Raw genomic sequence first — 20,452 nt, forward strand, 5'->3', positions numbered from 1 at the left:
ACGCGTCTGGGGAGATCTTTCGCACAGGGAGTTTGCCAGGCACACGCTGTCGCACAGGCTCGGGCCGCGGCGTCTTGCCCGATTTGGTACCCGGATCAAGGGGGTTTCGAAGCCCTGTTGAGGGTACCCTTATCCTCCTCTTCCTCCTCCTCCTCCTCCTCCTTCTTCTAAACCCCCCACTCCCCATCTAACACACGGGTATAGTGCTTGAACACGACGGTACGATCCTTAAGCACGACGGTACGATCCTTGAACACGAAGGTACGATCCTTGAGCACGACGGTACGATCCTTGAGCACGACATTACGATCCTTGAGCACGACGGTGCGATCCTTGAGCACGACGGTACGATCCTTGAACGCAACGGTACGATCCTTGAGCACGACGGTACGATCCTTGAGCACGACGGTACGATCCTTGAGCACGACGGTGCGATCCATGAGCACGACGGTACGATCCTTGAACGCAACGGTACGATCCTTGAGCACGACGGTACGATCCTTGAACGCGACGGTACAATCCTTGAGCACGATGGTGCGATCCCTGAGCACGACGATACGATCCTTGAGCACGACGATACGATCTTTGAGTACGACGATACGATCTTTGAGTACGACGGTACGATCCTTGAGCACGACGGTGCGATCCTTTAGGGTATGATGCCCTGGTCCCGATACCAAAGGATCGTAGGATAGTAAGTAAGATAAGCCATCGCTAGCCTCTGCTCAGCCGATACCACTGCCGATTACAGTGAGAATCGGGAGAAATCAAGAAATGAATACTGGAATATCGGATGCAATGAGTACTGGAATATCGGACGCAGTGAATACTGGAACGTCGGACGCAATGAATACTAGAATATCTGAAGCAATGAATACTAGAATATCGGTCACAATGAATACTGGAATAATCGGACACATTGAGTACTGGAATATCGGATGCAAACAGAATCATATCAGAAAAGAAATCTGGGAAAAAAAAAGATCCAGGATTAATTATGCATTGTAATGCTTCGCTTTAGTGTGGTAGAGGGACGTAAACCCTGATCCAGGGGGGGCGCAGCTATGCGTAAAGTGATGTCATCTTCATTGAGCATAAGAGCGCAAGTTCATTCTCTCTCTCTCTCTCTCTCTCTCTCTCTCTCTCTCTCTCTCTCTCTCTCTCTCTCTCTCTCTCTCTCTCTCTCTCCTTTTCAGACGACGGTCGGCTGCATGTTGCGACCCTTCAAGACGAGAGAGAGAGAGATGGGCATCGGCGAGTGATAACCCTTCGTCATTATCAATCAACCACCTCCTCCGCCTACCACAATATCAGCTGCTGCTAGTTCTTGGTCGTCACCACAACCACTACCATCACCACAAACTACCATCACTTCCACCACTATCAGCCACCACCTACCACTACAATTAACCACCACTATCAACCCCCTCCCCCCCACTGTCAACCACCCACTGTCACCTCCTCTCCACTACCATCACAGCCACCACCACTGTGTACACTAACCCCCCCTCCTTCCTCGACCCTCACTAACCACTGCACTACCTCCCGCCCACCCACCCACCCCTCACCATGACCACCACCACCGCCCCACCACCTCCTCCTCCTCCCCAACACACCCCCCTCCTCCTCCTCCTCCTCCTTCTCCTCCTCCTATCCAACACCCCCCCCCCCTCCTCCTCCACTCTCCTCCTCTGGACATGCTCTGCTGGTCAAGTCTCTAGTACAGTGTCAGTCTGCAATATCCAGGAATGTAATCAGACTTCGCTCCGAACTTTGTGTACTAAAAGTTGCTTTTGCACACGCACACACTCGCTCTCTCTCTCTCTCTCTCTCTCTCTCTCTCTCTCTCTCTCTCTCTCTCTCTCTCTCTCTCTCTCTACTTACCCCCAACCCCTTCATCCGACCCCCGTCCCCTCCTTGACCCTCGTAACTTATATTATTATTTTTCTAGTGCATTTAAATGACATCTTTAAGAAAAAGAGATAAAAGTTACGTTTTTTTTTATTCTTTTTTTAACTCTTGTTTTATGTGTGTCTTGAGGATCGTGTTGTGTGTGTGTGTGTGTGTGTGTGTGTGTGTGTGTGTGTGTGTGTGTGTGTCGCTGGGAGGAAGGGTGTGACGAGGCAGTTTCCTCCCCCTCCTCCTCCTCCTCCTCCTCCTCACCCCGGCTCTCTGCCTGTAGTGTACTTGTCGTGTGTCGTAATTAAACCGCACGTCACGAATTTACTCAGGCGGGGCCTCTCTCATGTCATTTGCAACTATGGGAGGTTTCGTTGACTCTCTACCACCCTCCACCACTCTCCCCACGCCCCCCCCAAAACCTCAAAACCAGGAGGGAATCCTGGGTTGGAGGTTTGGTTGACCAACCCCTTCAAGTCAGGAGGGAATCCTGGGTTGGAGGTTTGGTTGACCAACCCCTTCAAGTCAGGAGTGAATCCTGGGTTGGAGGTTTGGTTGACCAACCCCTTCAAGTCAGGAGGGAATCCTGGGTTGGAGGAGGAGGTTCCATTGACCCTTTCAACCCAGGAGAGAAACCACCCTTCACTCCCTCCTCTTCCTCATCTTCCCTCCCTCACATTTGTCTCCTGAAACCGGACGATCCTAAGTAGCAGCATTACTTATACTTAACGCACCTGTAGGGTAAGTATTGGCAAGCAATACGGTAACCATCTTATTGCCCTCAGTGCTGAACGGGGGTTACTGGAGCTCATTAGTAACCAGGGGTATTGGAATCAGTACCAGCAAAAAAAGCGAGGTACTGGGATGAGTACTAAGGAGAGGAGAGGAGGTACTGGGATGAGTACTAGGGAGAGGAGAGGAGGTACTGGGATGAGTACTAGGGAGAGGAGGTACTGGGATGAGTACTAGGGAGAGGAGAGGAGGTACTGGGATGAGTACTAGGGAGAGGAGAGGAGGTACTGGGATGAGTACTAGGGAGAGGAGAGGAGGTACTAGGACCAGTACCAAGTGGAGGAGCTTTGGAGCCAATATGGTCAGCAGGTCTCAACCCTTTATCGAGAAAGTGGAAGATATCATGTCATTCGTTTTTCGTCTGTGGGGGTTTGCTTAATGGTGGTCTTGCTGGCCTCTCTCTCTCTCTCTCTCTCTCTCTCTCTCTCTCTCTCTCTCTCTCTCTCTCTCTCTCTCTCTCTCTCTCCCGCCGAGAAAAAGCGAGTTCGTCTGTCTATCCACATTCCTGTCTCCGACGCTGCTCTTGTCTCTTGTCATGCTAACATTATCTCAAACCTCTTTCCTCATTAGGTTGGAGAGACAGACCCGTGTCTCACGGCGACACGTAACACTGGTACGTGTAATACCAAAAGGGGTACATGGGCTTGGGCAGCTTAAGTCATTTATACCCGAGTGGTTCTTGTACCTGAATTATCACGACTGATGCTCTTTTTTTTTTTCTTTAATGGGGGGGGGGGGGGGGGAAGTGGGGTGAGGACCACCATTTCACCTTCTCAGACGAGCCATAAAACTAAATACGTTGTTTTCGTTCAGCCCAAGCGTTTATAAAGCACGACTCAGTCCTGTAGGAGGATCGAACACCCTATTGACTCACAGGGAGGAGGATCTAGATACCTTTATCATCTTCGTTTATAAAAGCACGGCTCAGTCCTGTAGGAGGATCGAACACCCTATTGACTCACAGGGAGGAGGATCTAGATGCCTTTATCATCTTCGTTTCCGATCGTAATTTTTCAGTCTGTTGGTGAGGTGCAGGAGGAAGATGGTGACAGACAGCACTGCTGTTGTCTCGCAAGTGTGGGGGAGTGAGGGAGAGAGTGTGTGTGTGTGGGAGGGAGGGAGGAAGGAAGGAGGGAGGAGGAGGGTCATGTGGTGGTGGGGGGGATGTGGGGGGCAGACCGCCACTAGCGTATTATGTACCTCCCTGCTGACTTTATGGTCCAGCTTGGTTCATAGGACGGCGGTGGCTGGAGATGAGGAGGGGGTGGTGGTCGTGGGGTAAGATGTAGGAGGAGGAGGGAGGAGGGAGGGAGGGAGGATCATAAAGGCAGAGTGGTGATGGGAGATGGAAAAGGATTAAGGTTGTGGAAGAGGAGGGAGGAGGGAGGTCACTATTATACCGTGTGCCTTTTACAACCCTTCGTCAACGCAACAGCAAAAGCTCATCACTGCTCTAACTACCACAACCACGGCTTTACCCACCTAACTACCCTTACGGTAGTTACCCCCCCCCCCCTTCCCCCTCTACCGCTTCATGTGACCGCACCACCGCTACCGCCTCTCCCCCCCCCTTACTTTTACCGCAGCTGCTTCTTTATGACCGTCTAAGACGTGGAGGAGTAGCAGCAGCAGCGGCAGCGACACCACACACCACACCCACACACACACACACACCCTCTCTGACCTCAGCACACACATACTAGGCTCATCACCCACAACGCACGCTGCGGGCAAGTGACATTTGCTGGTGCTCTTGGTGTGGGGTGACTGGGTGAGACCGCTCTTTGATGACGGAGGCGTGGAAGAAGGAGGAGGAGGAGGAGGAGGGGAGGGAGGGAAGAAGTGCCCACCGCCCCGTCCTCTGCCACACCACCACCATCACTAATTTTAGTCCCTCCATCACACACACACACACACACACACACACACACACACTTATCATCACCACTACAACCACTTCTTCTCACCACCACACTAATCTACCTCCACTTCTACTTCTTCCATCACCCCATCTACAACCCTCTTCATCACCGCAACTCCTGCACCTACGCCAGTAGCACTAACTCATGATCATCGCAGATCCGAATTTCGTTTATTGGTCTTATAGTTTAATCAACCCTGTCTCGTATCTAATGATTATACCAATTAATATAGTTAGATAAATTACATGTCCTTCATATTTTGCGTTGCAGGTGTTGCTTGTTTAATAGGTAACGAGGAGAGGCGGTGGTTTAGGCTTGTGGTAAGGTGTAGTTTAGAACGTGTGGGAGGGTGAGAGAGTTGGTGGGTGTAGTGAGGGTGACCGAGTGTAACACTGTGGAGTCGGAGGACGTCGCCTGCGGGCGGAGTGTGTGTGTGTGTGTGTGTATTGTGAGGTGTAGAGAGGTGAGTGGAGTGTCCCCCTGGCCAGGATAGGTAGCAAGTTAGCCTCACGTGTTAGTGGTGGATGTGTACAAAAAAATTTTTTTTGCCCAAGACGTACTTCGCTTGACCCAAAGAGCTGAATAGAATGTTAATGATTTTGAGAGACTGGGCCACCATAAAGCATCGCCTTCGTGCCTCATTTGACCCCGGGGAAGCGACAGCTACTGTATCATAATCACCGGCTTCCCACAGCCTTCAACCACTGTGATGTTATGCTTATTATGGGGCAATGGTGAAATGGCTGTCGCATTCTCTGATATGGCAAGATGGACGGGGGCGGGCGGGCGGTGGTGCTCCTCCTTGTGGTGCACAAGACATATGTGGCTTTAACTCACACCCACGCCATCGCCTCTTGGCTTATCACTTCATCCTCTGTATCTTCAAGATCTTTCTGTTGCAATTAATTAAGGTTTTTGTACACAATGAGGGAAAATGCTGTAACTTCCAAAGTCGATTGGTATCTCTTACGTCCACTTCACCCCCTCGGTGCGTCCACTCCACCGCTTCGGTGTAGCATTTTGTGAGTCACGAGTATCAAATCTTTTCGTATATATGACCATGTCATGAGTACTTGACAAGGGGCGATATAGGAAGAGTATGAGTGACTGAATATGTAGTACAGATGAGTACAAAGGTAGAATGACTATATGAGTAAAGTAATTTCTTCTTGAGGTCTTTTGAATACGTCTCCAAAGAGCACCAAAGAGGTCTAGGATCTCGGCGTAGTGTGTTAAACATTCCCTTCGACCGACGTGTTGAACTTTGGGGATATATATTGTCCGATTTAGGCATTAAAAAACAAAAAAAAAAAACCCTCAACCTTTTATATGATCCCGTGTCCACCACCCCTCGGCCCTGGTGGAGTGGCGTGCATCTGGTGCAAAAGCCAGTGTGGCGCGGTGACCCAAAATGTGTGTGTGGTTGTCTCGCCCTGACTTACGTAAGGTCACAGAGGGATCTGGCGCGCGTCGTCCGTGGAATGATGGATTGAAAACGGACAACGATGGATGTAGCCTCCGAATTCCCCTGGCGAGGGCCTTGACTCTGATCTGGTCACCTTCTGTGTCTGTAAGTTTTAGGAGGTGTAGTATTCTTCCTCCTTCTCCTCCTCCTCCTCCGTCCCTCACTCACAAGTCTAGTGAAGATAGGTTGTGATCATTTCATGTTATATGTATAGTTTTCGTGTGTGTGTGTGGGGGAGGTGTGGTTATGAGGCGTTCGAAGTAAATGTGAGGTGGATGGTGTGGTTTGGTAGTTAGATGTTCGTGTGTTCGAGTGGACGTTGCCGAAGCCGTGGCCAGCCTGGGGTGTCCGTCAGGGAAGGATGGATCGGCCTCCCCCTCATGTCATTGGTGAAAATCTAATGATGATAGAACGCCGCCTCCTGCATCCCAGTAAAACGCTTTACATGGAGGAAAACAGTCCACTCCGGTAATTTTTGCCGGGCGTCCGATTTTGGGTCGCTCGCTTCGGCTACTCGATGAGAAAGCGGGTTCAAGTGAAGATCTGTTTCGGTCACTGGCTTTCTCGAAACGCGACTTGACGCCGCCAGATCCATCCTCCCTCCTCCTCCTCCTCCCAGCGACACAAGAAAGGAACGACGTAATCCGGACTTAAGACGTACTTAGGGCAACCTCCTTCACGAACGCGGAGCCGCACACACGCAAGCAATCATACACACACACACACACACAAACACACCCTCTTCTTCAGTGTCACGTCTGCCTGTATGACTCTCAAAGGGGCTTAATCACGCACTCAGAACGTCCGCGTGAGTTATGATGAGCACATGCACGAAAACATATCCTTTTAAAAGAGGGGGGCTTCCACGGCTCGTTTTCTTTGCGGTGACGGGAGTGACATCTGGTGGTGGGAGGAGGTGACCATCGGCGACGCCACACCTCGGTTTAGAAAAGTGAGTAGAGTGGTGGTGGGCTGAACGCGGCCCCAGCATGTAAACAAACAAGCGAGGGGGGGGGGGGGGGGGCGTGTATCAGATGAATGGCTCTGGACATGACAGTGCTCTGTGTGCGCGCCACGGCGAGGGAGGGGCCTATTGTCCGCCACTATGTGACAGATCGCCACCAAAACCCAGGGTAAATAGTGGCGTGCCACGATCAATTTCATTAGGTCATGCCCCAGAGGTGGCTTGTGGTCGGCAGAGACGGGGGCGCCTCACCTTCACGGCGAGGGCCTCAGAGGAGGCGGCGGTGGTCGGCAGAGACGGGGGCGCCTCACCTTCACGGCGAGGGCCTTAGAGGAGGCGGCGGTGGTCGGCAGAGACGGGGGCGCCTCACCTTCGCGGCGAGGGCCTTAGAGGAGGCGGCGGTGGTCGGCAGAGACGGGGGCGCCTCACCTTCACGGCGAGGGCCTTAGAGGAGGCGGCGGTGGTCGGCAGAGACGGGGGCGCCTCACCTTCACGGCGAGGGCCTTAGAGGAGGCGGCGGTGGTCGGCAGGATCGGGGGCGCCTCACCTTCACGGCGAGGGCCTTAGAGGAGGCGGCGGTGGTCGACAGAGACGGGGGCGCCTCACCTTCACGGCGAGGGCCTTAGAGGAGGCGGCGGTGGTCGGCATGGACGGGGCGCCTCACCTTCACGTAGCCTGATGTATGTACGATCCGTGCTGGGTGTACTCTGGACATGCCTCAGTTCCTACCAGACCCTTGCGGACGGACCCTCCCTCCCTCTCTCTCCTTCCTTCGCCTGCCAGAACCCGGGTTGCCACCACACTGACTGTGACTGACCCCCACAGCGACCACACCCACGCAACCATCACAGGTAATTCACTGAGAGTATACCATTATCATCCGTCGTCTCCCGTACAGTATGTAACGTTGACGCTCTAGTCTTTAACAGTGACATTGTAGTCTTTTAGCATTCGTCCTTTACATTATCTACCGTCTCTCTCATTCACTTACATACTTTAGCGTTTTCGTTATAATTCTCCTCCTCTCCAGTTCCTCCTCATTTATGCTCCCTTCCTCCTTACCCCTCCACCCCCCCCCGCCCCCCCTCCTCCAGCACCCTGCTGCCCCCTCTTCCCCCCCCCCCCTACCCTCAGTGACGTGACTGTCAGGGGTGACATGAGTAATGGAATAACAGTGATTCATGTCGGGACGCTAGATCGAGAATCGGCTATATCTAAGCCAGACGTAGCAACGTTATTGTGGTGGTAGTGGGAGGGCCTGGGGTATGTGTGGAGGGTTAGGTGGGAGGGAGGGAGGGAAGTGGATGTTGGAGCTGGTTGGTGGTGAGGGGTTGGTGATGGGGAAGAGGAGAGAGGGTGGGAGTTCCTACTGGTGGTGAAAAGGAAGAGGGATGAACGGGTGGAAAAGGATGTCCTCTGATTATTAACCCTACGAAGCTTTTTAAACGTCATATGTTGTTTCATTGGAGCCATTATTACGACAGATGGTAAGAATAACTCCAAACACGATATCAACTTGATAACATGCCATTAAGGATAACAGGTTTCATAGAACAGTGATAACATGTGTTACAGTTGTACGAGTACGTTGGGTTCAAACGTGCGCCGGGCTGATGGGAAACAAGCTAGTTTGGTACCAGCTCGAACAGGGTCGTTCGAAACCCTTGGATCCGAGAAGCTTCGAACCGTTCGAACACCTGTGCCTCTGAGACAGTCAGTATCATTTTGGTTAGTTTGATGATTCGTCATTGCTTCAGTCCTCACTATCATCACTTCACTATCGCCACGTGTGTGTGTGTGTGTGTGTGTGTGTGTGTGTTATAATGAACACGGTCATTTAACTCTTTATGTGTCATGTTCTTCCGCCGTGACCATCACTGAGTCATTTTCGTCACATTCACAACACTTGTCTTTGGCAGTCACGTCGCAATCATCATCACCGTCATCATCATCGTCAGTGTTCACCATCTTCACTTTCATCACATCATCGCTGCGTCATCATGGTGATATATTAACTCATCATTGTGATGGTCTTAGATTCATCACACACAACGCGATGACTCAATCAACCCTTACCCCCCGGCAGCGTTCATTCGTTCTTCACGTTCTTGAAGAACATGCGAGCGTTGTTCAATCGTTCATCTTTTTTCTGGGTCCTTAGTTGTTCACTTTGATCTTCTTCAGGTGCACCCTGCCTAGCGTTGTTCATTTGTGCCCTCGTGAACAATCTGGTGTTGTTCATTTGTTCATCTGGGTCTTAAGGAATATCAGAAGATGAGGGGGGCCATTATATCCTTCTCTCCTTTTTCCTCCCCCTCCTCCTCTTGCTTTCTTCCTCCTCCTCCTCTTCCTTTCTTCCTTCTCCTGTTCTTCCTTTCTTCTTCCTCCTCTTCCTCTTCCTTTGTTCCTTCTCTTCCTCTTCCTCGTCTTCCTTTCTTCTTCCTCCTCTTCTTCCTTTTTCCTTCTTCCTTTCTTCTTCCTCCTCTTCTTCCTTTTTCCTTCTCCTCTTACTTTCTTCCTCCTCCTCTTCCTTTGTTCCTTCTCCTCCTCTTCCTCGTCTTCCTTTCTTCTTCCTCCTCTTCTTCCTTTTTCCTCCTCCTCTTCCTTTCTTCCTCCTCCTCTTCCCTCTCCTCCTCATCCTCTTCCTCCCGTCGTCATTGCTCTCGCATATCGAAAGATCCTGACATTAATGGTTGTCAGTAGGTTGTTGGCAGTGTTGGTAAGGCAGGTCTCACATGGTGGTAGGAGGTGTGGATGCGAGGGGGCAGATATGGTGGCACAGCTGTTGATAATGGTGGTAGCAGGGGCAGTGCGGTGGGTCTATTGTTAGCTTTATTTAAATTTTCCATTTTTTTTTTTGTTTACTGCGATGGTTGTTGTTATTGTTGTTGTTGTTGTTAGTTGTTGTAGTAGTCGTGGTGGTGGTAGAGGTGTTGTTTGTGATCGTGGTTGGTGTTGGTGGTAGTTCCACCACAATTCTCTGTTGGTGCTGGTTGGTCGTGGACGATGGTAGTGGTTGGCGATGGTGGATCTGCCGCCCTCCTCCGCTGGTGGAGGAGGAGGAGGAAGAAGAGGAGGAGGAGGAGGAGGAGGAGGTAGAAGAGGAGGAGGAGGAGGAGGAGGAGGAGGAGGTAGAAGAGGAGGAGGAGGAGGAGGAGGAGGAGGTAGAAGAAGCGGAGGAGGTGGTGGTGGTGGAGTTGCACAGTCTTAACGTAATGAACCACAGTTTATATTCTGCTATGCATCACTGGTAATGCTATGTAATTATTTACTGTCTAGCCATTCAGCTGCGGAATGGTTGTGTTTTGTCTACGTCACAGTCGGCTTATGCCTTGGGGTCCGTCGTAACCTGCCGTCACACGCACAATACTACTTCCCACACCTGCTGTGTCGTCTGCACTACACCCTTACACACCCCCTACACCCTACATCTGCTGTAGAGCACACACCTACACACACCCACACACACACAGAGTACTTCCCACACCTGCTGTGTCGTCTGCACTACACCCTTACACACCCCCTACACCCTACATCTGCCGTAGAACACACACCTACACACACACACACACACACACACAGTACTTCCCACACCTGCTGTGTCGTTTATACTACACCCTAGCACCCCTACACCTGCCGTAGAACACACACCTACACACACACACAGTGCTTCCCACACCTGCTGTGTCGTCTTTACTACACCCTAGCACCCCTACACCTGACGTAGAACACACACCCACACAGTCTACACCTAGAAGACTATGTAATTTGGTGGTTGTAATTTGGTGGTCCTTGCTACACTCTAGTTCTCTTACGAGTGTAAACTCGAGTCGCTATGGTCTGTCAGGTGTAGTATACAGTATACACACACCCCCACCCTCCTATATACATGTATTTGATAGAACCCTTGATATACACCAACCAGCTGCTACACCTCCTTGATATACACGAGCCAGCTGCCACACCCCTCCTTAATCCACGCCGACCAGCTGCCCTACACCTTGATATACACACGCACTACTCGGCTGCCTACACCTTAATACACACACACATACACACACACACACACACACACACACACACCAGTCAGCCGGGACACCATCTCCGTCAGCGAGAGGAGCACATGACGTCCTTACATCTCACGAAGGCTGTGTTTATTCAGGACCTGCATCACCCGCGGGAGGAGGGTAAGGAAGGGCGGGAGGCGGAGGGGGCGCGGCGGCGTGGCGGGTACCGCTGGGGGAGCCTTGGGCGAACGCTGTCTCCCATCCCTCATGACGTCGCCGACGAAGTGCCTGCTCGTACCACACCGTCCAGGGTTCTGGCCACTGCGTCTGGGGCCCTGTGTGTTTAGGGAAGGGGGGGAAAAAAAATGCTAATATAATGATCTCTCTGAACGGGGCCCATCAGCGGCGAAATAACCTTGGCAGATGAGTGAGGACGGGCCTTCCTTGAGAAGGAGAGAGTGATGGGACTCATGTATAGGTCATTAACCGTGATGGGTCCACGGCAGTAGGCCTACTTGACCCCGAATCGTGGTCATTCAGATCTTCCCCCCGGGGGAGTTACCTGGGTTGTGGGGTTGGGGGTTGGGGGTAGGGTGATAGACCCCCTTACGAATACAGGAGGGGAATAATTCGTTGTATTTTTATGAATGTGTGACGGCTACCCCAAACCTCATCAGCGAATTAGGATTGAAGTGTAAATTAAAATCAGCGATTTAGGAATAGAATGCAAATTAAGAATAGAAAAATAAGGGCGTTTTGTTTGTCATGCTTTGAATATAGGAGAGGATGGTGTGTGTGTGTGTGTGTGTGTGTGTGTGTGTGTGTGTGTGTGTGTGTGTGAGGGAGGGGGATGGTATACGCCCCTCAGTGGTGTCAGTATAATGAGTAAGTACCGTCGTCAGTAGGAACTTAAAATTACCCCCATTGGGTCTGCCTTACCTTGCCTCACCTCCGTCCATCGTGTAGTTTACCCTCCACCCGTTCGACCCACACACACACACACTCCAACATCCACCCATTTCCCAACGCTACTCGCACATCCTCTTGTAAACTTCACTTTCCACACATCCATCACTCGCCTCTGCCCGCATGCGCTAATCCGTCACTCACGCCAGTGTGTCTGTGTCAGGACCCTCCTCCTGCACGACCTGGCAGTATTACCTGGAGCTGGTCGCCTTCTCTGTGACTCCTCCTTTGTTTTTCTCTCTCGTTTAGTAATTTGTTCCAGAGGTCCGCTTGTGTGTGTGTGTGTGTGTGTGTGTGTGTGTGTGTGTGTGTGTTTACGTTCGCATCAATCACGTCCCCTTCCCTTCAAAGGCGTTCGTCCATTCTCGTCCTTTTGACCTTCTAGATATAAAGGTTTAAATTATTTTTCCAGTGAGGGATGAGACGCCATTAATAATGCCTTACCAGTAAATCGTACTCTTAATGGATTATTTATGTTCTTGTGCCAGTATCTGAGGTGCTTACACACTGGGCTAGACACCAGCAGCATATGCTTGGCTGGGCTTGCTTTCCCTCGACTTCCTTTGTTAACCACACTTCCCAGCTCTCTCTCTCTCTCTCTCTCTCTCTCTCTCTCTCTCTCTCTCTCTCTCTCTCTCTCTCTCTCTCCCTTCCCCTCTCCTCTCCTCACCCAAACCCCTCTCTCTCTCTCTCTCCGTCTCCCTTCCCCTCTCCTCTCCTCTCCTCACCCCCCACCTTCCTCCTCACCTTGACATGAGTGAGTGTCAAGGTGAGGAGGTCAGAGGTCATGCCGACTCGCCGCCTGGCATTTCTCCACCATGGGCTGACCCCGGTGTTAATAAGCGAGGAACTAACAGGTGTGATGTTAAATGCATACGTCGTCTACCCTCTTCGCTCTCAGAATACCTATTATGTATCGGGTTTATATATCTTCATTCTGTGTTGTTTATATACACCACCCATTGCTACACTGACGTCCTCCACCTGTCCACATTTGCTACGCTGACGTCCTCCACCTGTCCACATTGCTACACTGACGTCCCCTACCTCTCCATATTGCTACACTGACGTCCTCCGCCTCTTCACATTGCTACACTGACGTCCTCCACCTCTCCACATTGCTACACTGACGTCCCCCACCTCTCCACATTGCTACACTGACGTCCTCCACATCTCCACATTGCTGCACTGACGTCCTCCACCTCTCCACATTACCACACTGATATCCTCCATCCCTTCGCTATCACACTACCGTTCTCCATCCCTTCTCCACCACCACACTACCATTCTCCTATCCCTTCCCTCCATCCCTCCATCATGACACTCCCCTGTTCCATCCTTTCCCTCCATCCCTCCCCGAGTTATCATAATCCCCTCCCACATGTACCCCTATCCACCTATCCTGCCTCCTTGCTCTATCCTTTGGATAGTGTCTGTACAATCCTCACTGGAATTCCTCCCTGACACCCATCCATTCTCCCTGTCCGCCTCACTCCCTCCCTCCCTCCCTCTCTTTCTCTCGGCGCACACACACCCTATCTCTCTCTCTCTCTCTCTCTCTCTCTCTCTCTCTCTCTCTCTCTCTCTCTCTCTCTCTCTCTCTCTCCCTTCATATAGTCCACTGTCTCTCTCAAACAAACCCTCTCCCTTCCTGTACACATACACAGTCCCTCACAGTACATCCTCTCCCTCCATGTATACACACTCTCACTCCTGTTACACACACACACACACACACACACACACACACACACACACACACACACACACACACACACAGTCTCTCTCTCTCTCTCTCTCTCTCTCTCTCTCTCTCTCTCTCTCTCTCTCTCTCTCAAACATACATCATCATGCCCCACTCCTTCCCTCTCCCAGCCTCCACACGAGGGGGAGGGGGGGCATGGGGGGCCTCGCCCTCCCTCCCCTACCTAGCTCCCTTCCTCGTTAGATGCATTTTAACCCAGCCTTTCAAAACCTCAGATTAATGACAGCTAATGAAGCTCTCTGATGAGGTCTGCGGGCCCACGACCCATACACACACACACACACACACACACACACACACACACACACACACGAACACCATCACGAAAGTAGTACGACCCCAAACCGCTCCCTCGAACGACCTTCCTTGACGCAGTAGGACTCACTTTCGTACGACGTCGTGTTTCGTTGTCGTGCTACGTGCGTAACGCAGGTGTTCGTGGTTGATCGAAGCGACGTGGAGTAGTAGTTCCTCAGGCTTTGTTATTTGCGTTACTTGGGGCTGTGTTAGGGCGTTACTGGAGGCTCTGTTACGGCGTTTCTTGAGGCTGTGTTCCGGCGTTACTGGAGGTTGTGTTACGGCGTTTCTTGACGTGTTACGGCGTTACTGGAGGCTGTGTTACGGCGTTACTCGAGGCTATTGTTACGGCGTTTCTTGACGTGTTACGGCGTTACTGGAGGCTGTGTTACGGCGTTTCTTGAGGCTGTGTTACTGAGATTGTGTTACTGAAGTTTTCTAGTGTTGCTGAGGCTGTGTTCCAAGGAAGGAAACGCGAGTTTTTTTCTTTTTTTTTTCCTAACGGCGTCGTACACGGTAGACGGGTCTTATATTTTATTTCCAGGGTTTACAACTCATCGTATCGGACGTTAATGTGTGTATGTGTGTGTGTGTGTGTGTGTGTGTGTGTGTGTGTGTGTGTAAGAGAGGAATGCTATTTCCTTGCCTTTGTATGTATGTGTGTGTGTGTGTGTAAGTGCTTCGAAATATCTGGTATTTGCATTATTAGAGGGGTTTTTTTTTTACCTTGATACTTAGAGAACGAGAATATACGACCTTTGAGAAGAGTGATGTGACCTCTGACCGTCTAAGGATCAGGTCAAAGATCAGGTCATTTTACTCGAGGGTTATATACCGTCTTGCTCTCGCGTCGTACCGTCGTACTCAAGGGTTCGCACCCCTGCACTCAAAAGCAGCACCGTCGTGCCCAAGGGTCGCACCATCGTGCTCAAGGGTTCGCAACCCCGTACTCAAGGGCCGCACCGTCGTGCTCAAGGGTCGCACCGTCGTGCTCAAGAGTCGCACCGTCGTGCTCAAGGGTTTGCACCGTCGTGCTCAAGGGTTCGTGCCGTCGTGCTCAAGGGCCGCACCGTCGTGCTCAAGGGTTCGCGACCCCGTACTCAAGGGCCTCGCCGTCGTACTCAAGGGCTGCGCCGTCGTACTCAAGGCTTCGCACCGTCATGCCCAAGGGTTCGCACCGTCATGCCCAAGGGTTCGCACCGTCATGCCTCGGGGAAGAGACTGCTTTCGCACCACACTGGTATGTCCACCTCATTAAGTATATATCTTGACACCCGATTAGATCTTGTCGTGACTTCGTCAGCATCAAAACAGCCGCCTCTCGACGAGGAGGAGGAGGAGGAGGAGGTTAGCGACGACGGAGGAGGAGGAGGAGGAGGTTAGCGACGACGGAGGAGGAGAAGGAGGAGGTTAGCGACGACGGAGGAGGAGAAGGAGGAGGTTAGCGACGACGGAGGAGGAGAAGGAGGAGGTTAGCGACGACGGAGGAGGAGAAGGAGGAGGTTAGCGACGACGGAGGAGGAGGAGGGCGAGGAGGTAGAGCTTCAGCGGGAGCAGTTTTACAAACCCGTTTCTACAGCAAATATGGCGACAGATCTGTGTGGTTTATATTCCTCTACACTGTGAACTGTGATGAACTCGCGGGTTAGCACTGTCTGCACAGACACCATGGAAGGTATACGAGGACAGCGTTGCAATGTACCTTTCGTCCCCACGATCGATGTTACTAACGCCTGTTCGTATGGTCAATGGCATTGGTGAATATACCTGACGGGTATACCTCGAATATACCCGTCACAGGCGTCGTTGAGAAGTGGTTCGCTCGGCGAATTATGCCGGAGTATAGCCTATACCTTGAGGTATATATATATATATATATATATATATATATATATATATATATATATATATATATATATATATATATATATGTATATATATATATATATATATATATATATAACGTGGTAGATTGGCGATGTTACGGTGTTATGAAGCGAGTGACAGAGGAATTTGTTTGTGTGTGTTTGTGTGTGTGTGTGAGAGAGAGAGAGAGAGAGAGAGAGAGAGAGAGAGGTTGTTGCTGCTGGAGTTTTCCTCCTTTTATGCTCACTACAATGGCTTTGAGGGCGAAATATGAATAATTTTGCATTGTTGGATTCAGGAATTATATGTCGCGTGCATTCATTTGTCTCAGATTTAAGGTGAAGCTGTTTATAAATAATGCAACTCCAGGATGAGCCAGGATTTTTGCTTCCTGTGTCCCCCTTGCTTGCTCTCTCTCTCTCTCTCTCTCTCTCTCTCTCTCTCTCTCTCTCTCTCTCTCTCTCTCTCTCTCTCTCTTAGTTTGTGTGTGTGTGTGTGTGTGTGTGTGTGTGTGTGTGTGTGTGTGTGTGTGTGTGTGTGTGTGTGTAAAACCTACGAGGCGGTATGTTCATTCTCGTTCTTTTTTCCTCCCACAGGTAAGTGAGGACGTGTTGTTCAGGACACCTTCGGCGCTGCTGCAGCAGCAGTGAGGGTGAGACATGTTACAGAGGAGGGAGGTACCTGGCCAGTAAGTGCGTGGTGACCATAAAGTAACTGGAGTGTATTACGAAATGAGGATTTTAGATTTCTTCGGTGTGCGAGGAGAGGGGAAGGCGGCATAGCTTCGCTGCATAGCTTCGTTGTGCGAATCCATGAGGTACGACCATAGAGGATTTAAATGCGATATAGATTCGCAGTGAGTTATGATTTCTGTGCCACAGTCTTCTCTGTTTTTTTTTGTGTTATTCTTTTTTATTCATCTTCGTAAATAGTGTCAAGAATCTTCATCCGTTTTGGTCTTATTCGTTATCAACTCAAGACCCGACTGGGCGTCGACTGTTGCATCTGAATGCATCTTCCAAGTCTTCACTTCCCTCACCCTCACACGACCTCATCCCCACCGGTTCCTCACCCTCACACGACCTCATCTCCACCGGTTCCTCACCCTCACATGACCTCATCTCCACTGGTTCCTCTCACGACCTGATCTCCACCGGTTCTTCACCCTCTCACAACCCCATCCTCACCGGTTCCTCACCCTCACACGACCCCATCTCCACCGGTTCCTCCCTCTTTAAGGGAGGATATTCATCTATCGTCCTCTTTATACCTGTGTCCAAGTGTGTTCCTCACCTCTCCTAACACCTTGATTCTACAGTCTTCATCCTCCCTCTTAACCTGGATACCCTTGCTTCCTCCTCCTCTACATCTCATTTCCGATGTCTTCCTCCAAAGCAAGGACCTCTCTCTCTCTCTCTCTCTCTCTCTCTCTCTCTCTCTCTCTCTCTCTCTCTCTCTCTCTCTCTCAAAGGACCTCCTCGTCTCGCCTCGAACGCCATGATTCCCTCCCTCCCTCAGGCAAGCAGATCCTTCCTCCTACCTATCTCCCATCCCTCCCCCGCCCATATGCCTCCCACGAACGCCCTGGCCTCTGTCATTTCGTCAATAGATCTTAATGGACGTCACTTAGCACTGGGGATCTCCATTGACAGACGACGAAGTAGCGTCTATCCTGAGTGACAGCCACGAGGTTCGACTGTCAGGCACCTTCATCCCCCTGACATTTTAATTCAGATGTGACAGGAGATTCGAATCCTCATATACCTAAAAGGTTCCTGAAGGCAACATAGATAAAGACTCGACACTGAAGGACCCAGCCATGGTATGCCTTCAGGACCACGGCGTAAGAATGACCGGCCGAAACGCCATAGGATTTTTTCTTTTTGTAACATCCTCATTCCTATTGACGGAAAGGTCTCGAGGGATGTGAGATGATGAGGTTGATGGGGGCATTTGCAGTGAGTAATGGAGACATCTATGCCAGAAAAACGTGTGTGTGAGGGGAGGTTCCACTGCAGGGGACCCGTTTACGCGGTAATACCTTACCTTATGTATGCTTTTTTTATATCTTATAATGCTTACGGAGGTAGTCCGACCCCACACCTGGGTCTGCGACCTTACCTTACCTCCTACCTATACCTTACGATGGTTTCGGAGGTCTTCTACCCCCCACAGCTGGGTCTAACACTTTGCTTTACCTCCTTGCTCTACCTTACGATTGTATGGGAGGCCTTCTACCCCCCACAGCTGGGTTCTGGGACCTTACCTTACGTATACCCTACGATGGTTTCGGAGGTCTTCTACCCCTCATAGCTGGGGTCTGAGACCTTACCTTACGTATACCCTACGATAGTTTCGGAGTTCTTCTACCCCTCATAGCTGGGTCTGGGACCTTACCTTACGTATACCCTACGATAGTTTCGGAGTTCTTCTACCCCTCATAGCTGGGTCTGGGACCTTACCTTACGTATACCCTACGATAGTTTCGGAGGTCTTCTACCCCTCGTAGCTGGGGTCTGGGACCTTACCTTACGTATACCCTACGATGGTTTCGGAGGTCTTCTACCCCTCGTAGCTGGGTCTGGGACCTTACCTTACGTATACCCTACGATAGTTTCGGAGGTCTTCTACCCCTCGTAGCTGGGATCTGGGACCTTACCTTACGTGTACCCTACGATGGTTTCGGAGGTCTTCTACCCCTCGTAGCTGGGTCTGGGACCCTTACCTGTTGTGTGGCTCATCTTCCAAGCCAGGATGTCAGCGGGGATGGCCCATAGGCCTACACAACCACCGCTGGTGTGGTATATACTTCGTTGACACTTGCCCGAGGCTGTCTGAAGTCTCAGGCTATTTGATAAGTCATATTTTCCTTCAACGCTGCCATGAAGGTCCCCCCGTCTGGTACAAATGACGTCCTCATCTCTGTCTCTTGCCTGAAGTAATGTAACCTTTATCGGGTTATGTGATGAGAAGTGATGGGCTTAATTTGCCATGTTTTTTTAAAAATCCTCAGTAGGTAGTATTGCAATTTAGAACGTAAAAGATGACATTTTGCCTCAATTAGATTCATACAGGGAGATCAGAGAATGTGTCGGCAGGAATTAGAGATGAAGGTTGGGGGGAAACGGCGATATCACGAAAATTCGTAATTTGAAATGCCTCCGGCGTGATAGGGAACTGAGGCGCCACTGACGTTCGTAGATTCGTTAGACACACACACACACACACACACACACAGAGAGAGAGAGAGAGAGAGAGAGAGAGAGAGAGAGAGAGAGAGAGAGAGAGAGAGAGTACTTGTTAATAATTACATGGTCTCGTAGACATGGCTGAGGACGTCCAATGGCTGACTGGCTGATTGACTGGATGACTAGATGGATGGGTGGCTGGCTGGCTGGATAGGTAGATGGATGGGTGGCTGACTGGACGAGTAGATGGTTGGGTGGCTGGATGGGTAGATGAATAGATGGCTGGGTAGCTGGATAACTAGATGGTTGGCAAGCTGGTTGGCTGGGTGGTTGGATAGTTGGTTGCTCCAAAAGTTTGGCGTTGAGAACGCCCTCAACCTACTACCAGATTCGAACCCCTCTTACTGGTAGTTCGGGACGTGGGTCGAACGTCTTCGAATCCCTTGGCGTGTTGACGATCTGTGTGTGTGTGTGTGTGTATGTGTGTATGTGTGTGTAGAAGACAAAAATACTTTATTTGATATGCTGTTAAATACTCTGAACCATGTCTTGTACCATGAACCAGTCAAAAAGCTTATGAACTACGAACGATCGCAATGGGAGTTCGAATCTTAGTTGTAACACACTGGAGAGTTGATTCGAACATCTAAAGCTTTTGGTGAGGCTTCGAAAAGAAACCCTGAGGAGCGACATCTTCCTCCATTGGCTTCTTTTTGTTGCCTAGTTGTGGTTTCGAAGCACTTCGAAATATACGTTTAACCTTCTCCGATATCCCTTGGAACCACAAGTCCAGATCATATGTATCTATCTATCTATCTGTCTTACCTATCATTTATCTACCTATACAACATTGAATTCCTCCTGGGGTCTGGGTTCGAAGCCTCGGAAACTTCGAAGCGAGACACTCGTTCTTACAGAGCTGGTTTGTCTTCTCGCGGTACCGGTTTGGGTCATCGAATCTTTGTATCAACTCCCATTGTATTGGTGACCTTTGACCCCACTTAATCCTCGGGGGTCACTCAGGGTAGCAGTGTATAATCTCTTGGGGTGGGGATGGGGGGGTGGGGCTGAATTAACAACATTTCTCAACACATTGAATCATACACAACCCTCATACAGATGGCGTCCTAGCTACTTCGTTATATATCAACTGACTGCTCTATTTCTTTCATGTATCTACCCTGATGATGGTATAGGTTTTTTTTTAACGCAATGCCACAATAGAGGACTTACGAGCCTCTATATCAAAGCTCGTATACCACTTGGAACACCTCCTCCGTGATCAAAGTCGCCTCCTCCTCCTCCTCCTTGATCAAAGTCG

At 50.6% G+C, this 20,452-nt stretch overlaps 1 protein-coding gene across 2 annotated transcripts in view; it reads left to right on the plus strand.

Annotated features, from left to right (window-relative positions):
• Positions 1-20,452, plus strand: part of LOC139766347 (protein tiptop-like) — a 600,829-nt gene that overhangs the window by 477,629 nt on the left and 102,748 nt on the right. The window contains exon 1 of one of the 2 annotated variants that reach the window (XM_071694869.1): positions 7,633-7,893. The exons of the other annotated variant lie outside the window; for it this stretch is intronic. Coding sequence (XP_071550970.1) covers positions 7,725-7,893 — 169 coding nt within the window. The 5' untranslated portion in view covers positions 7,633-7,724. Of the gene's footprint in view, positions 1-7,632; positions 7,894-20,452 lie in introns of those variants that run through there. 2 annotated transcript variants of the gene reach the window in all.

This window comes from Panulirus ornatus, chromosome 57, assembly GCF_036320965.1.
Source record: "Panulirus ornatus isolate Po-2019 chromosome 57, ASM3632096v1, whole genome shotgun sequence".
Lineage (NCBI taxonomy): Eukaryota > Metazoa > Arthropoda > Malacostraca > Decapoda > Palinuridae > Panulirus > Panulirus ornatus.